The sequence below is a fragment of the Rattus rattus genome, chromosome 15, assembly GCF_011064425.1.
Source record: "Rattus rattus isolate New Zealand chromosome 15, Rrattus_CSIRO_v1, whole genome shotgun sequence".
Taxonomy (NCBI): domain Eukaryota; kingdom Metazoa; phylum Chordata; class Mammalia; order Rodentia; family Muridae; genus Rattus; species Rattus rattus.
In genome coordinates this window covers 73,757,638-73,779,750 of record NC_046168.1, presented here as the reverse complement: position 1 = coordinate 73,779,750, position 22,113 = coordinate 73,757,638, and the positions used below count along the sequence as shown (strand labels likewise).

Here is a 22,113-nt window from a genome sequence, read left to right as displayed (position 1 = left end):
TTCGTGCCTATCGATGAATCAGTATTAAAACAATATTAGTTGACATGACCAAGAGCTCTGGAATTCTGTTCATTCATTTGGAAGCACAGCCATGCACCTTTCTGGCTTCCCTAAGGGGAAGGGGCTTAAAGACAATTGGAGACACTATAGAAACAAAGTTTCCTTTTTATCCCTAACATCTGATTAAAATTACATAGGCAGACACTTTTCACAGACCTTGCAAATGATTTACTTAATTCTCTGAAGTGGCAGAGAGACGGAGGAGAGAAACCAGTGTTTACTGAGCCAGGCGATGTGGCTGTTACCTGGCATGCATCTTTCATTGAGTTCACCAGGCGCAGCCAGGCGCCAGCAGCCAACAGAGCTGTGGGGGTCCCTTTGAACCCTATTCTCGCTGCAGATGTGTTTGCCATCATAACCATTCTTTCTTTGATACACACACAAAGTGGCACATACAAAGTCCAGGAAATACAAAGTAGCCAATGCTTTAAAGAGAAAAACTACCAAATAAACACACCTTTTAAAAGGGGACCCTGAAACTGATGAGTTCTGTACTCTGATGAGTTCCGAGCTCTGAATTATTACAGATTTAGTATTATAATGGTGAAATTAAAGTATGAATGAAGATCAGCTCATAAAGCATAGGTAATTTTCTTGCCTGAAAGGGTGACCTAGTCTTGTGTATGCCTTAATGAGACAGCACTTCACCCTTGAGCCCTGGGGAGGGGCAGGAGTGAGAGAACAATCTGTATGGATAGCCTCTTACTGTGAAGTTTCCTAAGTCCTTTGCTCTTAGTCCTTTCAAAACCATGGAAACTCCGAGGACGAGAAGAGGCAGCTTTGACGACCTATCTTTGAAGGACACATTACACATCCTGTCTTCAAGAACTGAGGGGTTCCCCAAGATTGTCCACTTAATGATAAAAAGTACTGCTATTTTAAGACAAGAAGAGCTGAAGTCACATAGGCCACTCATGTGCTGAAGTTTCCAGCAGGGGAAGCGGGGAGATACTGTGGACCCAGGTGGTGTTATCCAAAGCTTGCGTTCTCCCGACCATTACTTTATAAAGCAGTAACAGATAATGCCAGTTATCAACACTACAGGAGGTGATATACGCCATTCCTTTAGAACACCCACCAATGTCACGGAAGCCTTTTTAGGTGTCTGTGTTTAATGGATAAAGAAAGGTATGTGTCCATTTGTAGGTAAAGCATAAACACCGAAACAATCATTTCATTCTTCTCATGGTTTTCTTCAAACAAGGAGAGCACATTTGGTGCTCTGCGCTGGACACAGGGGAGCACACCTCGGGTCTGTCACTCACCTGAGCAAGTAAAGCCGTCTCCCGTGAAACCCTCCGAGCAGGCACATCGGTACGAGCCTGGGGTGTTGACACACTGGGCGTTTATGCTGCACTGGTGGGTTCCATTCGAGCATTCATCCAGATCTGTGTGGCAAGCAGGCACCAAGAAGATCAGAGAGAAGGTGGTGCGGTCTAATGCATGGGAAGGGTTTGGCTTGTGGAGATTCCGAGCCAGTCCAAACGGACTCTGGCTTAGTTTATCTGGAAGGGCACTGTTCAAAGTCCCTAAGATTTTAGTCCAAAATGTTCACGCCATAACCGTGGCCCCAGCTACTGATTCAAGAGTTGTGGGAGGGATTTAAGGAAAACTGGGCTTGGATTTCACTCTAACCTCCATGTATCATGGTTTTTACTACTGGTTCCTTGATCACTGGGAGAGGATTTGCTTAAGGTAACAATGATCTTCACAGGAGAGAGTCACCACATAGTTTTAAATTTCTTTTGTAAGAAGGGAAGAGAGACATAGTTCTTGATCTCATGGAACTAATGGGTTATCGGAAAGGTGGATGTCAAATACAGAAAAGAAAGAATTGTGTGTCTTTCTATGTACTATTAAGAAGGTTACAGAAACAACCTAATCTGGATCATATGGGACAAGGGAGGTCTATTGAAGAAGCAAGTTTTTATCAGCCTCAGACTCCCTCTCCAAGGATGAGGAAGCCTGGTCTCTAAGAGTAGAAGGAGAGGAGAGTGCTTCTCGTAGACAGCAGCACACACAGGGCCACTAAAGAGTGAAAGTACAGGACGTGGCATTCCATTCTGGCAGTTGGAGGGGCAAAGAAAGCACAGTACAGGGGCCAGGGCAGTGGAAGCTGAGGCCAGAACATGCTGCGGCGACTTAGAACCCGGGGTTGCTCCTAAAGTTAAAGAGTTAAAGAGGAGGCTTAAGGGTTCTGCCACTTTAAATATTTGAAGGATAAGTTGCAGGAGGATCATGGAGGGAATATGGGCGAGGGAGAGGGAGAATGGAGGAAGACAGGAGAGGGAAGAGGAAGGAGGAGGGATGGGGTGAGGATTGAGGGGGGAAGGAGGCAGAAGGAGGGGGAGGAGGAGAGGGATGGGGCAGGTAGGGGGGGAGCAAGGGGAGGGGAAGCAAATGACTTGGGCGCAGGATGAAGATGGAAAGGAGGAATGGGTATAGGAGCACAGGTGCCTGAACCCTGTAATCTTGTTGTGGGGCTGGCAGTCAGGTGATAGTTAGCCAAGCTGACAGATTGGCATGAAGAACATGAATGGGAACACACACACACACACACACACACACACACACCAAGAAAACCCCTCAAAACCCCAAACAAAACAACAACAAACTAGCAGGCCCATGAGACAGGGGAAAAGGCAGGAATGAGGACAGGCATGGAGATGGCTGGCTAGGAAATGGCTTCCATTAGACCCGGGGAAGCCGACACAGGGTGTTACACAGCAAAGTCATTTGGAAACTATGATGATACACGCTCTGTGAATTGGCTTTAAATATTTGACAAGTATGAAACACTTGGCAGAACAGGCAGGTTTTATTCGAATTAATTCACATTATTGGTAAGAGATATTAAGGGTTCCTGCTTTAATCCTTACTGAGGGGCCCATAAGCTTTTACTGCAACTTCATCATGGGGAGGTCAGCTCAGACTGCTTTCTTTTTTTTTTTTTTAAATTGACCCGGGTAATTGTTACCACCTGGAAATATTCTTTGCCGCTACAGCATGGGCATATTAAATAGTTCTGTGAATGACACCCAGGGTATAATCCAGTCCTCTGCCTTGGGGCTCTACAATGTTAGGCTTCGGCTCAAGAATTCCAGCACTCGGGGAAAAGATTTCCCTATTCTCTCTTTTCAAGTTAGACTTCTTGGAATTCAAGAAAATACTCAGCGTTGCCTGCAAGAACGATCCTATCTGCTAAGAACTGTTCCCTTACAGTGAGAGACCCCTCTGCGCTCTCCATTTACTTCCCTCCACACTGTGTAAAGACTGGAAAACACAGCAGCCTTTTTTTTTCCCCCCCATAGGACAGCTGTTTAGACCACTGGCTGCACATCCAATCTTTTTTACTGAGCAATGTGCATGAAGAGGCAGAGGCCAAAACATCCTGTTGTAATTCGACCATGTATATTAAACCTGAGGAAACACCCAGGCAGGAATGATCCCTACGACCAAAGGTAGATTTGATTTACAAGAGACTAAGTGGACAGGAGCGTGTTCCTGCTGGAGGTGTGTGGGTTAACAAGCATGCAAAGAACAGTAAGGACACGGGCCCTTCCAGAAGGGTCTTTGTCTGCAAACTCACCAATGCATTTGATGCCATTTCCCACCCAGCCTTCTCTGCAGCTGCATTTGAAGCTCCCAGGGACATTCAGGCACGAGGCGTGCATGTCACAGTTGTGGGCGCCAATTTCACACTCGTCCACGTCTGGGAAACCAGGGTGAGAAAGAAAGACATGAGGAAGATGAGGCATGAGCTGAATTCTACTTCCAAGGTCATTTCTGAAAAGACAACCATTTAGGATAAACACGAGACTACAGAGAAAGCACTAAGACTGCTTTTCGTCTTCAGTTCTTTTTTATTCCATTAAGGTCTATAACTTCATGATCATAGCCAAACTGGCCCTTCGTTATGGGAACTTGCTAGCCACTTCCTCCTGGAATGAGAAAGTTGTTGACCCTGGATCTGAGTGTCAGCCCCCACGTTAGAAAGGCCCAGACAGAACTCTGTGGGAAGAAGGTGGAGATACGTATTCAGGAGAGACTTTGAGAAAGGCTGTGCTGCTCCCGTCTGATAATATCTATCACATATTCTTCATAAAGATGAGGACAGCAATAAAAAGGAGCCACCCTTCATTTTAAAAGTCACTACCATAATTGGACTCAGTGGTACAATGCTTGCTTAGCATGCGTGAGCATCTAAGTTTAATTCCAGTACCGCACGCACAAGTCAATAGTGCATATCTATGTAGAGTTTTTGTAAACTGTCACTTATGTGTATGCTTTTGTGTTTTGTTTTTCTTTCTTATCTGAGAATATGTGAAGAATGTTCTCTGTGGATGTGATGTGGAAGACGACCAATGCTTTCCAGCATGTGTTTATGCTCTTAATAATTATACAGAGACACACATGTGGGATCTATTCAGGTGCGTACAGTCACGTGCAACCTAATGATATTTTGTTCAATGGCAGGCCAAGGACATTACAATGGTCCCCTAAGCTTACAGCGCCAAGACATGCAGCTGTGCTTGAATAAATATGAGTTTTGATGTTAACATGTTGCTGAACTCTTCAAAGGACCCATTTCTTGCAATGTATCCCCACTGCAAAGCAGTACACAACTGTGTGGATGTACGTACAAATAACATATACACTCATGTAAAGTAGGTGGATTCGGTGCCCCAACGCTTTCTAGCATGTGATTTGTATGTCCTCACAGCTCACTGACCACAAGCCGCCACTGCTGAACGGATACCATAAACACTAGCGGCTGCTATCCTCTCTCTCTCTCTCTCTCTCTCTCTCTCTCTCTCTCTCTCTCTCTTTCTCTCTTTTAGTAATGATCACACAACTGACCTGCCCTCATCATCTACCTCTATCTGAATGGTCAGCTAAAGGGTTTGCCTGAGCTCCTTACTGATGCCTCGAGCAAAATACCATACAGGGACCATAAAGTGAGCATTCAAGAAACAAGTGGCTCACACCTCGAGTGACGTTTTCTAGTCCCATCTGTACATGAAAGATAAAACTAAACAGTGAAAAAGGAGACAGAAGATAAAGTGCATGGGGTGAAGAGGAGTGAAGAGAGGAAAAAAAGAGAGGTAACTGGAGGGGGGGAGGTTGATGAGAAACCATGGAAGTAAGGCAGTAAAAGTCCAAATAGAACCTTAGAATGTTTTATCCTTTTAACATTGCAAATCATATGGATCTTGGGATCTTTTAAGTCACTGGTTCTCAACCTGTGGTTCACGACTCCTTTGGCATTAGAACGACCCTTTCATAAGAGTCGCCTAAGACACTGGAAAACACAGATATTTATATTATGATTCATAACAGTATCAGAATTACAGTTATGGGGCAGCAACAAACAATTTTGGTTGGGCGGGGTCACCACACAAGTGAGGAGCTGTATTAAAGGGCTGCAGCATCAGGAAGACTGAGGACCACTGCTTTGACTTCCCACTTTACATGGGTCCTCCACTTGAGCTGCAACCAAGCTGAGCAACTGAATGATGTTGCAGGATCCACCAGAAGCAGGGCAGACTCACCACTCCTTCCTCCCTACTGGGTGGCTCAGGCAGTGTGCACCTCAGAGACAAGGCGTGGCCTAGCTAAGAGCCAGTTACTCAGCACCGGCAGGCATTTCCTGGTTGACTGGGTCCTGGGAGGCTGAATGCCAGAATGACGTGAGCCCGTGAAACCTCTCTGAGGACGAAGCCAGGAGGACATGGGTGCGAACCTACCTGTGCATCCCGTGGTCCCCTTCTTCACTGAGTAGCCCAGCTGGCAGTGGCAAATGAAGGAGCCCTTCGTGTTCTCACACTCCCCAAACATGCAGATGTTGGGATTCAGGTCACACTCGTTCACATCTGGAAAACGCATTGTATCATTGGGTTACTATTGTCCTTCACCGTCACTGCACTTTAAAAAAAAAAAAAAACACCTTTTAAACTGAATGTTAGCACAGGGCTGTGATGAGCCGGCAAAATTTAAAATACAGTTCACTTGGAAGACTCAGTCTTGCAGGGTCAGTACCTGTGTGTCTTTAAGGGTTTCTGAAATAATTCTTCCTTCTCAGATTTTCTAGTTCTGGCAAAATGGCTCAGATTTTCAAGACTGAAAAAGTCTTCTCTCTATGTCTATGTGTGTTCATGCGTGTATCAAATCATTTGCTGGGGAGGAGTGCTGCGACATAATCTTCTGCACATAATGAGGTTATCACGTTCATGGATTCACGGCAGCTGTGATCTTGCACAAGAACTGCACAAGATCAAGCGAGCGAAGATGGCAGCGTAGCTGAGATGGGCGATGTCAAGGCCCAGCCCCTACTGAGGAGCTATGGTCAGTAGAGGGAGGGAGAACCGTTCCTTTTTGGGGGATGTGGCCACTGGTAGGATTCCTGAACTCCAGTGGATGTCCCTACACCCATGTACACACAGGCAGCAAGAGCGAGACTCAGAGGCCAAAAACAGACAGACGAGGTTGGGAGGGAGACATGTTTGAGGAGATAAGGAAGGTGGGGTAAACATGATTATATTCCACTCTGCACGAATAAAGAACAGTAAAAACCTATCATTGGTTTCCGCTACCCACCGATGCATGTTCTCATGTCCATCGACGCCATGAAGCCATCGTAGCAGAGGCAGCGATACTCCCCGGAATGTTGGTACACTGGCCGCCGTCACAGATGTCGGGGTTGTTTTCACATTCGTCGATATCTGAGGACACAAAGGTAGCCTCCGGTCAAAGCAGGGATGTCTTTCATTGGTGCCGGACACATTTTCTCCCCTCAGCTCTACTGGACCAAGTCTGGAGCTACGTTTGTAACAGAGCAACCACGGCATGCACATGTCTTATCCTGGCCGTACCTGCGCACGATCGTCCGTCTGGCATCAGTGCGTACCCCTCGCTGCAGCTGCATTCGTAGCTTCCTTCTGAGTTGGTGCACTGGGTGTCGCAGCCCCCGTTCATTATCATACACTCATCGATATCTGTGCAGACATTACACGAGCACATGAAATGCCAAGTCCACACCCACGCATGGCAATGGCTAGAGCGTCTTCCTTTTAAACAGATAGTGACTGACTAGCTTTGGATTTGCCTCCATTTCTGTATGTACTGATAGAAGATTAAACCATTATTCCTCCTTAAATCCCTGATACTTCCTTCTGTGTAGCATTCTATTTCATCTACTGTGCGAGGAGTGAGGAACTCGGGAATATGGTACGTACGGAGTTTGGAGCACTTTTTAATGATAAGGCCAGCAAGTCCTCTGCAAAACCAACAAACCTTCTGGACTGCTGCTTGCATTCATTTACAGTACAAAGGACTGCCGGAAGTGTTAGTTCATATTTGGTGAGGGAGCTTGCTGATTGGAGAGGTGGGAAATGCAGACCAGAGCACCCACCCTTACCTGTACAGCCCTGGCGGTCTGGCGTGGCCTGGTACCCAGGATTGCAAGAACACTGGTAGGTTCCAATCATGTTCACACATTTGCCATTTCTGCAGAGATTGTCACTCAGGGAGCACTCATTAATATCTGTGAAAGGCAAACAGAGCCATGCTTTATGCCAGAGCACGATTACATGAGCCTTTAAGAGCAGGCTTCACCAAAGAAGTGAGTAGGCTAACCTGGGCTATTTGGTGAAAACGTTGGGCCCTCCATTCACTGACACCAGATCTTTTTGTTGTGTTGGAAGCATTCCCTTCTCTGACTAGAATTTCTGTATTTCTGTATGTTTTTACAAGGCCTTGCACATAATACGACTGAGCAATTTTTACTGTTACTTGATTTTAATTACAAGTATGTAGCCATAGCAGCTGGTACTTGCTATGGCAGAGTGCGTTGACATAGTGTATACCATAAATGAAGCTTATTACTATTTTATGATTTATACTGTTGTGCCCATGTGGTCTTCAGTAGCTGTTTGGGTACAGCCTATACAACTATCTGAAGGAAGGTACCAGTTCCAGGGACCAGAGGCATGGCAGTAAGACTCTCGTGTGCGCTTTCGCGGAGCTGTTTCTGTGCCTGCATATGTGGAGTTTCGGTCCACAACTCTTAGTTTAAAACAACCTGGCCCTCACAAATACCTTAAAAAAACAACGCGGCCCTTACAAGATGGACAAATAAATTTAAAAAGAGAGTCATGCAAAAAATATGTGGAATAAATTAGTAAATTCCCAGTGAACGCCCAGAAAATGGCAGACTGATCCGTTTCTATAGGCAGAATGCTCATCAGAAGGAATAGGTGTTAGACACAGTGACCCCAGACGGTAACTGGATGTAACAAGAAATTATTTCAGACTCACACAGTCACCTAAAGATTATACTGAATAAATCTATGCTTATATTTATTAAGTACACATATTACAAAGCATTTGTTTTATGATATACATTGCCCTTTTGAAGAGTAAATTTTTTTATCCATAAGGTTGATGAACTATAAGCAAGGACGAACTAGACTCAAGCCCAGCCTGTCTAGCCATGGATTCTTCAACCACCGGTATACAGTTGTATTTTACACTACCATCAAAATTAAAAAAAAAAACAAAAAACTTAAAACTTTAAATCTGCCCTTCTGAAAATGTCTGCTTAGTGTGTTATTTAAGGTTCCCTTCATGTGCAGCACAGAGATCTCTCTGGCTTGTGAGTAAATGTATGTGCACTGAGAGCCGTGCTCAGACAGTTCTGAGGGCCAGTCCTCCTGAAGATGATGGCCCCTGGCTACGTCAGTGCTGGGCAGCAAGTGTTCTAGAACATGCTAAACACTGTGTGGATTTCCAAGTAGTAGCTGGAATGAGGAAACACCAGAGCACACTCTGGCCATCTTCCTGAACGTGGTTCTTGTAGCAGAACTTACAGGGTTATAAAGCACCAAGGGACCTGTCATGGTCACCCGTGGGTGTGTAGACCGGGGTGAGCATGGACTGGACAGAGCAGGGAAGGAACAGGTGTGTGGACTACCCACAGCTGACCAGGAAGAGGCCTGGGCAGCTCACTCACAACCTTGCCTGGACAATGGAAGGAACTTATGACGTGGCACAGAGATCTTTCCATGAAGAGCAGCTGAGTGCCCAACCTTCCAGAAAGCAGACACTGGGAACTCAGACGGTGCATTCACTAGAGGTGACCCCATTTTCACCCATTGTGCCTGCTGCATTTTCTTTTCTCTTCTTTCTCTCTCTCTTTCACTTTCTTTTTATATACTAAGTGAGAAAACTCACCTATGCAGTCCTCACGGGACGGCGACAGCTCGTGTCCCAGTGGGCAGTCACACTGAAAGCTTCCCTCAGTGTTCACACAGGTGCCACCCCTACAAAGGAGAGGGTTACGTTCACATTCGTCAATGTCTGAAAGGTAAAAACGTGAGATTCATTAAAGCACCCTGAGGAAAACACGTTCACACATATAGTACGGGAAAAGGGCCCCTAGAAGTCAGGTGTGTGACGTAAACGTAAAGACACACCCAATCAGAAATGGGACAAGCTTTACCTTTTGCTTCAATATAAAAATTAAGTAACTTTTACTGTCACTGCAGTAAACCACTGAAAAATTTTCATGTACAAGATGATAGCTCACAAGAAGTGATCGATACAACTCTTCCCTTATATCACCATAGACCTGGGTTCATATGCTGTTCTTGGTCATTTTAGTGTTTATGGCTTGAATCCAACTACAAAAAATTTTCTTAAAACTCCCGAATGTTTACAATTGGAATGTCCAACCTCTGGCCCTTGGCTGCACGCAGTCCAAGACAGCTATAAGTCCAGCCCAGCTCACTGTAGGGACAATCCCCTGTTGCAAAGTGAAAAGGCTGGACCCCCTAGAGTGGCAGCATCTTAAGTGCCATAGTCACTCACGTGAAATAGTGACCCAAACATTTTTCAGTATCACAACTCTAAGACACAGCTCTCATGGAACTGGCAAGGCAGAACACAAACTTAGGGCCAGGCCAGCACAAGGTTAATTGTTTTAAATAAATGCATCCTGGGTAGTCTGTGTGCTGCTTCCAGCCTGGGGAAGGGATTCTGTAGGCCTTCGTTCTCGGCACATGCCCTGTTGAGGGTGCTGCCATAGCCCTGACGCCAGCAGAGGCACAGCAGACGAGTATATACAGTTGTCAGGTTCCAGGCCAGCCAGGAGGGTCTGGCCACGCTTACCCATGCAATTCTTCATCATCATGAAGCCGCTCTCGTAGCCCTCAAAGCACTCGCAGTCAAAGCTGCCTGGCGTGTTGACACAGATGCCACTGCCACAGAGGTCAGGGGAGATCCTGCACTCATCAATGTCTGCCCACGAGTTCAAAAGAAAAGAAAAAAAAAAAAACCACAGAATGAGGTAAGAGAGTGCTGGAGGGACGGGGCTTTCTAGGAGAGGGTGCTGCACATTTGAGACTTTGGGAAATCAGGGCTGAGAGTAGCAAGAAATGTTCTGGAGAGATAGGGTCGAGGGGGACCAGGCCTTCATCAGGCACATTCCTTTCTCCAACTGTCAAAACTGTCATGGTCAACCGGCAGGTGGGGCCTGCGTGTCTTTGAATTCTGAAATGTGGCCTTCTCTTTGTGGCTTAGATGTAGTAACAGAGAAGAGACCACACGACTCCTACGTGGCCCAAGTGAGGAGGCAGTGAGTTCACAAGGGAGGAAGCCATAGGTGTGCACGGGGACTACTGTTCATTCTGCTACCTCAGCCAAGGGTGGGAGCGTGTGGACAGGGAACCCTGATGCTACTCTGGGTTGGCTGGCAGGACAGAGAGAGGCACCCTCCACGGCAGACCAGCACACTCCTCCAGCCAGAGAGTATGCAGACACAGCAGGGCCTTGGAGTGAAGCCATTATGGGATCTGTGTCACAGTCGGATGAGAAGGGCTTACCCAGCTTTCCAAAAATAAAGAAAACTTACGTGCTCATGTTTTGCTATGTGTCCTATATGACTGTTAGACTCATTAGTAGTATATGGGCACTCTCAGAAGGTTTGGAGAAATCTCTCGAACCTGTTATGTATTTTCAGTACAGGAATTTTGAATCCGCACAAAGCATATTTAAGAAAACAAGAGCTACATTTTTTTTAAAAAAATAAGTCTCAATAAAAGAAATTCTCTGCCACTGTCATGCATATGTATTAATTTATTAAGGTGGGCTCTCACTGGAGCATCCTATGAGGACCTCACAGAGATCCACCTGCCTTTATCTGTCAAATGCTGAATAAAATTCCAGCGCACCAGGCCCATTGTCTTTTTGATGAATTATAATTGAAGTCTTCATTAACAATGGACAATCTGCACTTTGGTAGGCTCAGTTGCAGTTTCCGATTTCAATTTTTACTTATTTCTCCAGTCACCAGCCACACCCAAAACTTGACACGATTGGCCCTGCGATTTCTGGTGACTGGTGTTCAGCCTCCTATGGGGAACAGAGCGAACCCTGTGGTAAGCAGGGCCCAGCTTTGGGTCAATATAAACTCGTAGGAGCACCACACGGTACAAGTATGGACTCTGTGACAAGGCGCCCGAGGACAGCCCAGTCTTTCATCTTTCAGGGTTTTGGAAAAATCCAACCATTTTCTTCATCTTATTTTTCCTATCTATAGCAGGGCTCATCTCTAAAACGAAGGGAGTCAAGCATCAAACACGGGCACATACACACTGCTATGTATGCATGATCCATTCCCCACTAGGAGCTGGCATTTTGAAAGGCAAGGCTTTCATACTGAACCCGAAGGTTGTATAGAAATTCTAACTTTCAAGATGTGGAATCGCTGGACAAGCAGAGACAAGCACGTAGATGAGTAGTGACTGGTTTTCCAGAAGTGGAAGGCTGCTGAGTGGCTGGCTGCAGAGACTGACAATCAAGGCAGGCAGGGTGGGGACTGATTACCCAGAATGCCTCCAGTTAACAAGAATGGGAACCAATAGCATTGCAGGGGATTCGTTCCTTCTCTGTTCTTAAACAAGGCAGCGCTAGTAATAGCGATCTCTCTCCAGCAGTAGAAGGTGCCTGTTTGTGAGATTAAGAAACTTGTCTAATTGCACATTACTAACAAGGGCCGAGGCTAGAAGAGCCTCAGTTGCTCTGTCCATACAGGTCCAGGATGGCCTGGGTCAAAAATGGCATTTCTCAAGGGTCAGCCTGAAAACTCCCATGGTTGCAAAAATGAAGGATTTGTTTGGGGGAATGCAATAGATAGAAGGCACTGGTAGGTCTGCCGTGTGGCAGAGACTGATACATAGACAAAGACCACCGAAAGGCTCTCTTCTTCCTGCACTCCTGTTCTGGGGTACAGAGCTGGGAGACTGCTCTTAGATGCCATCTATCTTTAGGCCATGGTCAAGTTCAGCAACTGTCCAAACCGCAAAATAGGTAGCCGGCTAAGAAAAGGGTAGGAAGTGGAAGGCAGAAGGCAGGATAGCATGTGGGGGGGCAGGTAGGGGCAACGGCTGCCCTTGGGCAAAAGTCAAAGGACATCAAAGAGGGGACAAGAGCCCACAGAGACTTGTCCTGTAGCACGAGTGGAGAGGAATGGAGAGACAGGGGGGTCAACTTCAAACAGGGAGAGCCCATAGCTCTCTGACACTGGGGGAGGGAAGAAGGTGGGAGAGGGGCTTCCATGAGGACAGGAAGCCTGGGGACAGTCATGAAGAAAGAAGAGTTATGGAGGTCCGTCAGTGGTTCAGAAGCACAGAAAAGTTTCAAAAGCGCTGGGAAGTGAAAGCAGGGGTTTACTAAGCAGCTGGAAGGGCCCGTGGAGGGCGAATGTCGGCAATGTCGGCATTCCAGAGAACAGATACTGATGGTGACGGGGATGGAGGCTGGGGGCAGAGCAGCAGGACTAAGCAGAACTGGCTGAGACAGATGGCTGTGAACGCCCAGGCAGAGTCCAGGCCATGCAGGCACAGGAAGGAGGCGAGAGAGACATTTTAATGGGCATGATGAAGAAGCGCCGGGTGAGAGGTCACAAAAAGGGGACATCTACACCTGAACATTCCACACATAGATGCAGGCAACTCTGCACAGAAATCCCTGGTGAGCCTGGTCAGGCGTTTGCAATAAATTGCACGGTGTCAAAGAGAAACATTTCTGAGTTCATCTCCTTTCAAGCCAACGCGGCTAAGAATGCTGTTTGCAGGTGAGGAAAACAAGGCGAAACACGTCTCTCACTAACTAAGACAATTCCTGGCATACTCTTCAAATACGATATAACAGGCATAGGCTCTTAGTGGCTATATGCTTTAGTACTCATATGTTTTTGAAGATCATAATTTTACATCAAAATAGCATTCTGTGCTATTTTGTAGTTCTCTCTCAAAGTTATTTGGAGACCTGGCCTTTAAGTCAAGCAAAACAAAACAAACAGTGAGAAAGGGGGCAGGTTGGGGTGGGGTGGAGGTGGGGTTCTGTTTTCACCAAGAAGATGGACTTTTGAAGGCAGATTACTCAAGCAAGAGAGCTAGGGTTCATTATGGAGGAAAAATAATCTTACCAGTACAGTTTCTCTCCTCCATGTCCAGGGCAAAGCCACTGTTGCAACGACACTTGAAGCTTCCGATTGTGTTTCTGCACTTCCCATAGGTGCACATCCCAGGAAAGGCCTTGCACTCGTTGATATCTGCGAGCAGAGAGGGGGCTCACTGCTGAGATGGTTGACAGGGCTGAGCACCTCCATCACCCTGACTGAAAAACCGATCACCCTAGGCAATAACCAGGCACCCATAGACAGGGACAGCTCCCGGGGTCTGCAATGACTGCAGAGATGGCACAGGGAAAGGGTTCACCAAGGGCGAGATGCTCCACCATCACCTGAGTCTTAACTCCTGTACGTCTGGCTGTTGCTTACTCACATAGGGACAGAGATCTCTCTGCTGCTGAGGAAGTAGGCAGAACTGCCTCTCCTCAATCTACGCCAGAAGAAAAGTACAGGGACGGAAAGAGAGAAAGAGAATGGTGACCGTTTTGTCTCCCAGCTTTTTATCCATACTGCCTTTTACATGTAACTTATAGTTTTGGACCTTAGGTTGCCCACCAATGATATGTTGAAAACTCAACTAATTCTCAGAGACTGTAGAGAGTGGCCTGTGGGTGTGGTGGGCCAGAGACCAGCTTGTACTTACCTTTGTAAAATGGACGCCCAGTGAGGACGTCCCCTCTGTTAGCAAAACCAGGGCCCCGGGGACACAGGGTCTCATATTCCTTGGTGCCAGGTTTGGGACACTCTTCACACTCTGTGCCCCAAGCCGCCCCGACCGCACAGCAGCAGGCGTCCATGCGGAACTTCCCGGGGACGGGGTGGACACACTCATCCTCATCCCACTTCAGGAAGCAGTGCTCCATGCGGACATCTGCATGGAGAGCACACATGCAGTTTGAGCTTAGGTGGGAGCACTCACTGAGCATCCTGCTTAGCCTCACAAACTATGGGCCCCAGGCTACCTGTATTTAGTTAAAACCGTTACATCTCCCAAGATTCTTCCTTCCTCAGTGGCCATGCCAGGTGGAGTGTACTCAAGAAAGCAGTGGAGGATGGTGGGCGTGGGGGCAGACTTAAAATGAGAAGTTGGTTTGTCACCACCTTGAATGAACTCCATGGCAACAATCATTTAGGGAGAGTGAAGGTGGGCTCTTTAGGAGATTACTTAACTCTCACAAGGAACCCCGAAAGGCACTCATGACCACATGACTCTTCCATGTCCTGGCCAATGATCACTCTCTTACTTTTGTTTCCACAACAGAACAATAATTCCAATGATGGACTCTTCTTTGTCACTACCTTAAAATAATTTTGCAGTCTTATAAGGGTCTAGTTAGTCCTGTTAGGGTCTAGTTAGTCCTGTTAGGACCTAGTCAGTCCTCTTAGGGTCTAGTTAGTCCTGGTAGGACCTAGTCAGTCCTCTTAGGGTCTAGTTAGTCCTGTTAGGTCCTAGATAGTCCTCTTAGGGTCTAGTTAGTCCTGGTAGGGCCTAGTCAGCACTGTTAGGGCCTAGTCAGTCATGTTAGGGCCTAGTCAGTCCTGTTAGGGCCTAATCAGTACTGTTAGGGCATAGTCAGTCCTATTAGGGACTAGTTAGTCATAAACAGTAATAGTTGCTGCACTCCATCTGCAACTTGGTAAAATCTATAGATTTTGCTTTACCAAAAAATATGATATTTTTTCTGCAATTGGGTTTTGTTCTGTTGTTACACATTTTAGATCTGGATTTTTGTCCCAAGTCATGTAGACATGTCGAATTCTTCACCACAAAGGGGCCAAATCATTTCTTTAAATGAATGAACATTTCCTCTTAACTTCGATCCATACCATACTGTATGTCAGTGCTTAGCCTGTGTTACTCAGAGACTCAGAGCGGCAGTGAATGGTGGAGCCAGCACGATCTGCAGACAGTATGCTCATATCTACAGACAGTACGCTCGCTCACGTGTTGGCCAACAGAGATGGAGCAACTACAGTCACACGCTGTCTAATGGCAGCCATGGGTAACAGGCTCAGGAGAGAGTTTTCATAGCTAAATAAAAATGACTTTGGTGGAAGAATTCCGAGGCATGACATCATCAGCGGGCTTGAGAACTGCTTCACAGAGGGAAGGTCATCCTGATAGCAAGGTCACCATAAACAATAGACAGGTTGACTCTTCAATAGTTCTCAATATGGGGCATCAAATTCTCAATCAAAGGTGGCATCAATATCTACAGCTGTCTTTAACCTCGAGTGACACACATTTCCAAGAATCGAAACTAAGGAAGTTATTCTTAAGGAGAGAGCATGGTCAAGTTTCACTTCGCGTCTACATTAACAGGAAGCAAAGGCCACACACTTGGCCACATCTCAAAGTCTCATTGGCACAACGTCCAAGCACTGATCTCTGAGTTGGCTTCACCCAGCACTGGCACTAGGGGAGGAGGGATCTTCATGAGATGGGAAGGATTTAATAACTAAATCTTAGTTAAATATAGGTGTCCCAAGGACCGCTGAAGTAGTCCGCTCAGTAGTCATTCTGTGATAAATTGGAACAAATGGGTTATGGGAACCAAGAATGTAAAGAGCCTTTACATCTGAGAAGAGTAATCTGGTGTCTTTATTATGAAGATTCATATCAATATTTACACTAAGAATTGAAATAGTCAGAGCACAGGGCAACAAAACCTAAGTAGACACTTGGATTGGCTTGCAAAAAACACTATAATGGAACCATGGAACCCTGGAACCCAACGGCATGTGCACTTGGGAATTCACCACAATCACCACTGCTCCTTTTCCTGCTTCACTGTTACGTCAGCTCACCTCCTGCAGATACTCGAGATGACATCCCTATTTTATATGAAACTCTAATACTTATCACTAATCTGTCCTCAGCATCTTCACGCCACCACATGCCAAACACCCCCACCCCAAACGCTCTTACATCCTCAGAAGGACTCAACATAGAACAAGTTAGAAAGAACAAAATCTTTCATCAAGAACAAGGCTCACGAAAGCAGTATTTGGGTTGTAAGTAAGGCCAAGGATTGCATGCGAGAATGAGGACCGAGGTTTAGATTCCCAGCAATCTCTGTATAAGCCAGGTATGGCGGTGTACAGCTGTGACCCCAGCTCTGGGGTGGTAGGGACAAAGGATGGCAGGGGTTTCATTGCCCACCCAGTCTACGATTCGACTTGTGATGGACTCATAAGTGTACCAATGTATACGCAGGCGCTCAGAATGCACACATCCAAAGAAGGAAATCAACCAAGTAAAAAAAAATTATTTTCCATGTTGAATATGCACTTTCTAAATGATTCCATATGAACCACTATGCTGCTTTCTATCCAGACTTAAATATGCTGTCAAAATTAACTTAAAATGAAGCCTCTGTTAGAGTGAATTAAGCTCTGTAGTACTGCAGAGTCAACTACTAAGCTAGTAGTGGAAAAATATCATTGATACATTTAAATACTTGAAGAGCGTCTAATAGGGCATCACCACGGTCCCGACTCCGTCTACTTCCTTAAGTTCCAAACACAACAACTGACATGAACATGTTTGGCAAACTAAAACACGTTCCATAGCTTATAGGGGTAAGTTGTCTTTAAAAGAGACATTCTTTTGCTCACATATAACACGAAAGGAGAAGGAGAGCTTCTTTCTCCGTTATGAAACTCAAATAATTTCAGCTATGGCCCTGATGAACACTAATGCCAAATCACCATCCATAATTGTTGATAATGAGTCTGCGGGCTTTAGATCTTTAGGGGGGAAAAAAGCATTAAGAAAATCTTTCCTTTAATGGCGACAGAGGAGAGAGTAGGTTGATTGACATACTTTTCCCTCCCCCCTTTATCTGAACAGTCCAGTTGCAGCGGGCTGGAACATGGTAATGTTTTAAATTCTAGACCCGAAATATGCCTAGTTTTCTTCTTCTATTAACTTCATACAAATAACTCAATCTGTTTAAAGTATTATTTAACACTGAGGGTTAAATAATAGTTCTTTTTTTTTCAGTCATGATTTACCTTGGAGTGATTTCCCCCCTCAAAGAGTATCTCATTTAAAGCCGAATTTTCAAGTATAAAGTCTGGTTTTGGACTGGCTACCACCCAAAGGACAAGGAGCCGACGGTTAGCTCCTCACACGTAGACAGGAATGTTCTCATCTTACCCAGACACACTCGGCCTGTGCCATCCAGAGTAAGGCCTTCAGGGCATTCACAGTGGAAAGAGCCTTTGTTGTTGACACAGCGTCCATTTGGACAGACGCCAGGAAACACCTCGCACTCATTAACGTCTGTGGGGGGTGGGGGTAAAATGCAGTTAGCAGAAGGCAAAAGATGTTACGAATAGAAAAAGCAGGTGTAGCCTCATTTCCTGTGTAGTGTGTTCAATCTGCAACACGGTGTGGATTATTGCTTGAGTTAGAGCAAAAAAAAAAATATTCCACGAGGCAGCACCAGCTTTCCTGGGCACCAGCTGTGCAGACGACCGCAGTCTTGCTGGTCCATAAAAGAGCAGCCCAGACATGTTCCCTTGCCAGCTGTTCCGTGCCTTGAAGGCTGGGGACTTCCTTATGAAATTTCCTCAACGGCATAAAGAAGAGAAACGGGAACCTCGAAGCTATTTCCTGAACGCACTATGTTGATCACACTGAGGGACTTTAAACCGAAATCTCAAGGGCCTTGAGAATAGCGACTAGCAACGTGCAAGGGGGTAGCAGTGCCCTTCATTCATGAGTCACACCCACCTTCGCAGGTCACGCCTTTGATCCTGGCGAACCCTCTTGGGCAAGCTGCATCTGTAAGAACAACAGGACAGAATTTTACTTCTTTGTGTAAAAAAAAAAATACTCGGGTCTCAGGCTCAAGTAACTGTACAAGGGAATTAAATTTAAAGTGGGTCACAAAGACCTAGGTAGGACCAGTTGTCTTTGATTCAGAAAGCACTCCAGTTGCTATGGTATCAGTGTTGAAACGATTTCTCCCACAATTCCCCTCTGCTCAAATTGACAACTGAATTAAAAGTCAAGACCTCAGGGGAGAGGCTATCACATCCCACCCGGACACACTCAAATGAGGACAGAAGGTTTGAGCCAATTCCCTTTCCGAGTCTGAGATACTTAGATCCGCTCTCAGTTAAAGGAGAAACTCAAACGTACATTTCAAGAGGAGGATGAGTTTCACCGGGAACAGCTTTGGAGAGAAGATGACCTAGCAGCCTTCCCCATTGTTTAGGATACAGTGTGAGAAGGCGTGACCACTGACTTGCAGAGGACGAGTCAGTGACCAAGTCGGAGGCCTGGTCAGGCTCCTACCTAGCTCGCAGCGCTCGCAGGGGCTCCCCCAGGCAGTTCCAAGCGTGGCACAGCATTCAGATTTCAGGGTGGCTCCGTTAATGTTCACTTCGCAGCGGTTGTCCTGGATGTTGAGCCAGCAGGTCCCTTTCAGGCTGTCTGGAAAGGAATAGGAGGGGTCGGGAAGCTCTTCTATTGGCAGAGAATGAACTCGGTGCACACCAAAGATACGTGTTCCGGCGTGAAAGGACACAAGAAGAGTATTAATCCTCACAGTCATTTTTACAGCATGTTCTCTGAGCAGACGGACATGTGCCAGCATTTAAACATGCCACAAGTCAAATACTGATCGGCATTGTCTCGTACGTCGTGGCCATTAATATGATGACGATATGGACTAATAGTCTATGGAGGAATAGTCACTGCTTCCTGAGGGTTGATTCTGGCACCAGGAATGCGGTAAATTGTGGTGATGACACCGTAACACACATGGAAAGGGATAGTGAAGAACGGACTTCCGTTTCTTTCTCACCTCATTCCTCACTGAGCAGCCAGCCAAAATCTACATTCTATCCTAAAGAGCCAGGACTTCCCTAACTGAATCATTTATTGGATTAATAACTTGGAACAAAATCTAAAGAAAATAAAGATGACAGGCACCTGACGGTAAGACATGATGGTGACGTGACCAGCCTGTCACTTCTCGGTTATGCCAGGCATATTTTCTTTTAGGTGTTTTCGTTCTGCACACCTGTCGTTTTAGCTCTGGCCCCCAAACTCATATATACTCATTTATAGTCAGTCACATAAACATAGAGAAATATAAACGAGACACGGAAAGAATCACCTAGCCATCGGACCACCTTAGAGAGCCACTCCTAATTTTTAAAATGTCCCAACATCTCATTTAACTTTTTATTTTTATATAGTGGAATGCTAGTGAGTGACCGCTTCTGACTCTGTGTGTGTTCAGGGGAAAGATTTTGATAGAACAACAGATTCTAATTGAACAAAGTAAGTGACAACTGGTTTTAAAGCAGTGCCTATACGATTACAATACTTAGTTTTCACTGGAGAATTGCAGCTTTCAGCTAAGTGTGCATGATACTGTCAATATCCTTGATCAATGTGAATGTATAGGTCCAGGTGTGCAGCTCAGAAATCTGCATTCTTGTCATTCTCCTCAGATGATTCTGATAATAAACCCTAAGTACATATTGTTGCACACACCTTAGGAATGTCAAAGTATGAGAGTGTGGACAGATCGGTGAGGGTGTGGGAGGAGCTGGGTGAGTGTGGGAGGAGCTGAGTGAGAGTGTGGGAGGAGTTGAGTGATGATGTGGGAGGAGCTGGGTGAGAGTGTGGGAGGAGCTGAGTTAGGATGTGGGAGGAGCTGGGTAAGGATGTGGGAGGAGCTGGGTGAGAGTGTGGGAGGAGCTGAGTTAGGATGTGGGAGGAGCTGGGTAAGGATGTGGGAGGAGCTGGGTGGAGAGTGTGGGAGGAGCTGAGTTAGGATGTGGGCGGAGCTGGGTGAGGGAGCAGGCAGAACTAGGTAAGCATACAGAGAATAGACGTAATGGAATTTTGTGACTTTTGTAGGGAAATAAACCCAATTGGAAAGGTTAAGTAAAATAAGTGTGAAGATCAGACCCTGGTGTTGGACATCTGCCGAGATGTCCTGAGACATCCAAATAGCCAGGTGGAGACACAGGCCCGGGATTAATAAAAAAGGTGAGGATGGATCCATGGAACTGAGAAACAGCACAGAGAGCAACTAGGGGCGAGAGCACACAGGGATGTAAAACGATCAAGGGCAGATCGGTCATATACTGTGGTCTGGAGGTCAGGAGGATAATTAGAATAAAGCAAAAGAAATTAGAAAAAAAAAAAGAGAGAGAGAGACAGAAAACAGTTGCGGTTGGGATATTCCCAGTGCAGATCCGAGAAAGTGAGTGGCGGTCTTCTCGATAGCCTACCACGAGGAATGGACAGTGGGACCTGATACTGGGGAAGCCACTGTCCCTTTATGTCCACAGGAATCAGGGGCATGGGGAAAGGGTGCAGACCCAAGACAAAGACATGGGACATGGGTGCTATCTGGCTAGAGCAGCGCAGCTCAGGAAAGGTGAACTTAACTCCTGGAAAGCCAAACAACACTCACCAGGATACAAAACTCTCCTTAGCATCTACAAAATCACGTTTAGTGTGTCTGAAGGACCAGCTCAAACTCTGGAACAGGCCTTAGTACCCAGTGAAGTCGCAGATGGTCTGATTTCAAATTAGTAACCACAAAGTAGAATTTTCATTCCTCTACAAATTAAGTGACTTAGATCCTGTGACTAGCGGTGACAGGCTCATCACTGATAGAACCACTGATAGCCCTTCTTAAAACATGTCCAAGGCCGACTGGAGAGATGGTTCAGTGAGTAAACGTGCTTGCCAACAAGCCTGGTGACCTGAGTTCTCTCGGTGAGATTCACATGGTGGAAAGGGAGCCAATGGAAATACTCGGAATTTTATCATAATGAATGAAAACATTGAAAATGTTGGCTGGAAAATGTGGTAGCATCTAGTTGTTGGCAAATTAAAAAAAAATACGACTTAATGATTTTGCAACAAATGTCTTTGTTTCATTAATAACTACAAAAGGCCTGGACGGATTCACTTTGGCTAGATAATAAGCAAGAACTTGCCCATTTATAGTTTGTTTCCTTTTAAGGTGGATATAAGGGTGTGATGGGAATCTGGGCGTGCCTAGGAAATAGAGCCACTGCCATTAGTCACAGGAAGAAATAACCTAGGTAGACCTTGTCCATATGCATGATTTTTCTTCCTTGATCAAATTACCTTGTTCTGCATACATTATACGTCATTACCAAGACCTGGCCTTGACCAAGCATGATGGCCCATACCTAGACTTGTGAAGCTGAGACAGAGGAACTGTGGAGTTCCCAGTCAGCCTGCTCTGCATCAGGTCCTAGGCCAGCTTGGGCTGTACATCAAAATCCTATCTTGGAGCAAAATCATGAATGAAAGAACTGACCTTAGACGTTTTGAGTCGTATTACCACACCCAGAGACTTCCCAAAGCAAGAGAACACTTGTCTTCCTTTCTTTGGAGCCTATCAACGTGTGATCGATGAGGGAAAGAAAAATACTGAGCTCCCTCTGTGCTTCAATGCTAAAAATCCTCAAATTCTTATCCTGTGAACTGAGTCCAAATCCCATCATGTCTTTGATTATGATGGATTCCAAGTTTTGTGATGGGATTTGACTGTGCCAATGCCCAAGGGGTT

The 22,113-nt window shown here is 45.8% G+C and overlaps 1 protein-coding gene across 1 annotated transcript in view; it reads right to left on the bottom strand.

Moving 5' to 3' along the window:
- Fbn2 (fibrillin 2) overlaps positions 1-22,113 on the bottom strand; it is a 207,062-nt gene that overhangs the window by 54,300 nt on the left and 130,649 nt on the right. Inside the window, 14 exon segments of the mRNA XM_032885839.1 lie at positions 1,326-1,448; positions 3,650-3,772; positions 5,808-5,933; positions 6,658-6,717; positions 6,720-6,782; positions 6,933-7,055; positions 7,478-7,603; positions 9,292-9,417; positions 10,228-10,356; positions 13,547-13,672; positions 14,175-14,402; positions 17,694-17,819; positions 18,273-18,323; positions 18,840-18,977. Of these exon segments, the coding sequence (XP_032741730.1) occupies positions 1,326-1,448; positions 3,650-3,772; positions 5,808-5,933; positions 6,658-6,717; positions 6,720-6,782; positions 6,933-7,055; positions 7,478-7,603; positions 9,292-9,417; positions 10,228-10,356; positions 13,547-13,672; positions 14,175-14,402; positions 17,694-17,819; positions 18,273-18,323; positions 18,840-18,977 (1,668 nt within the window).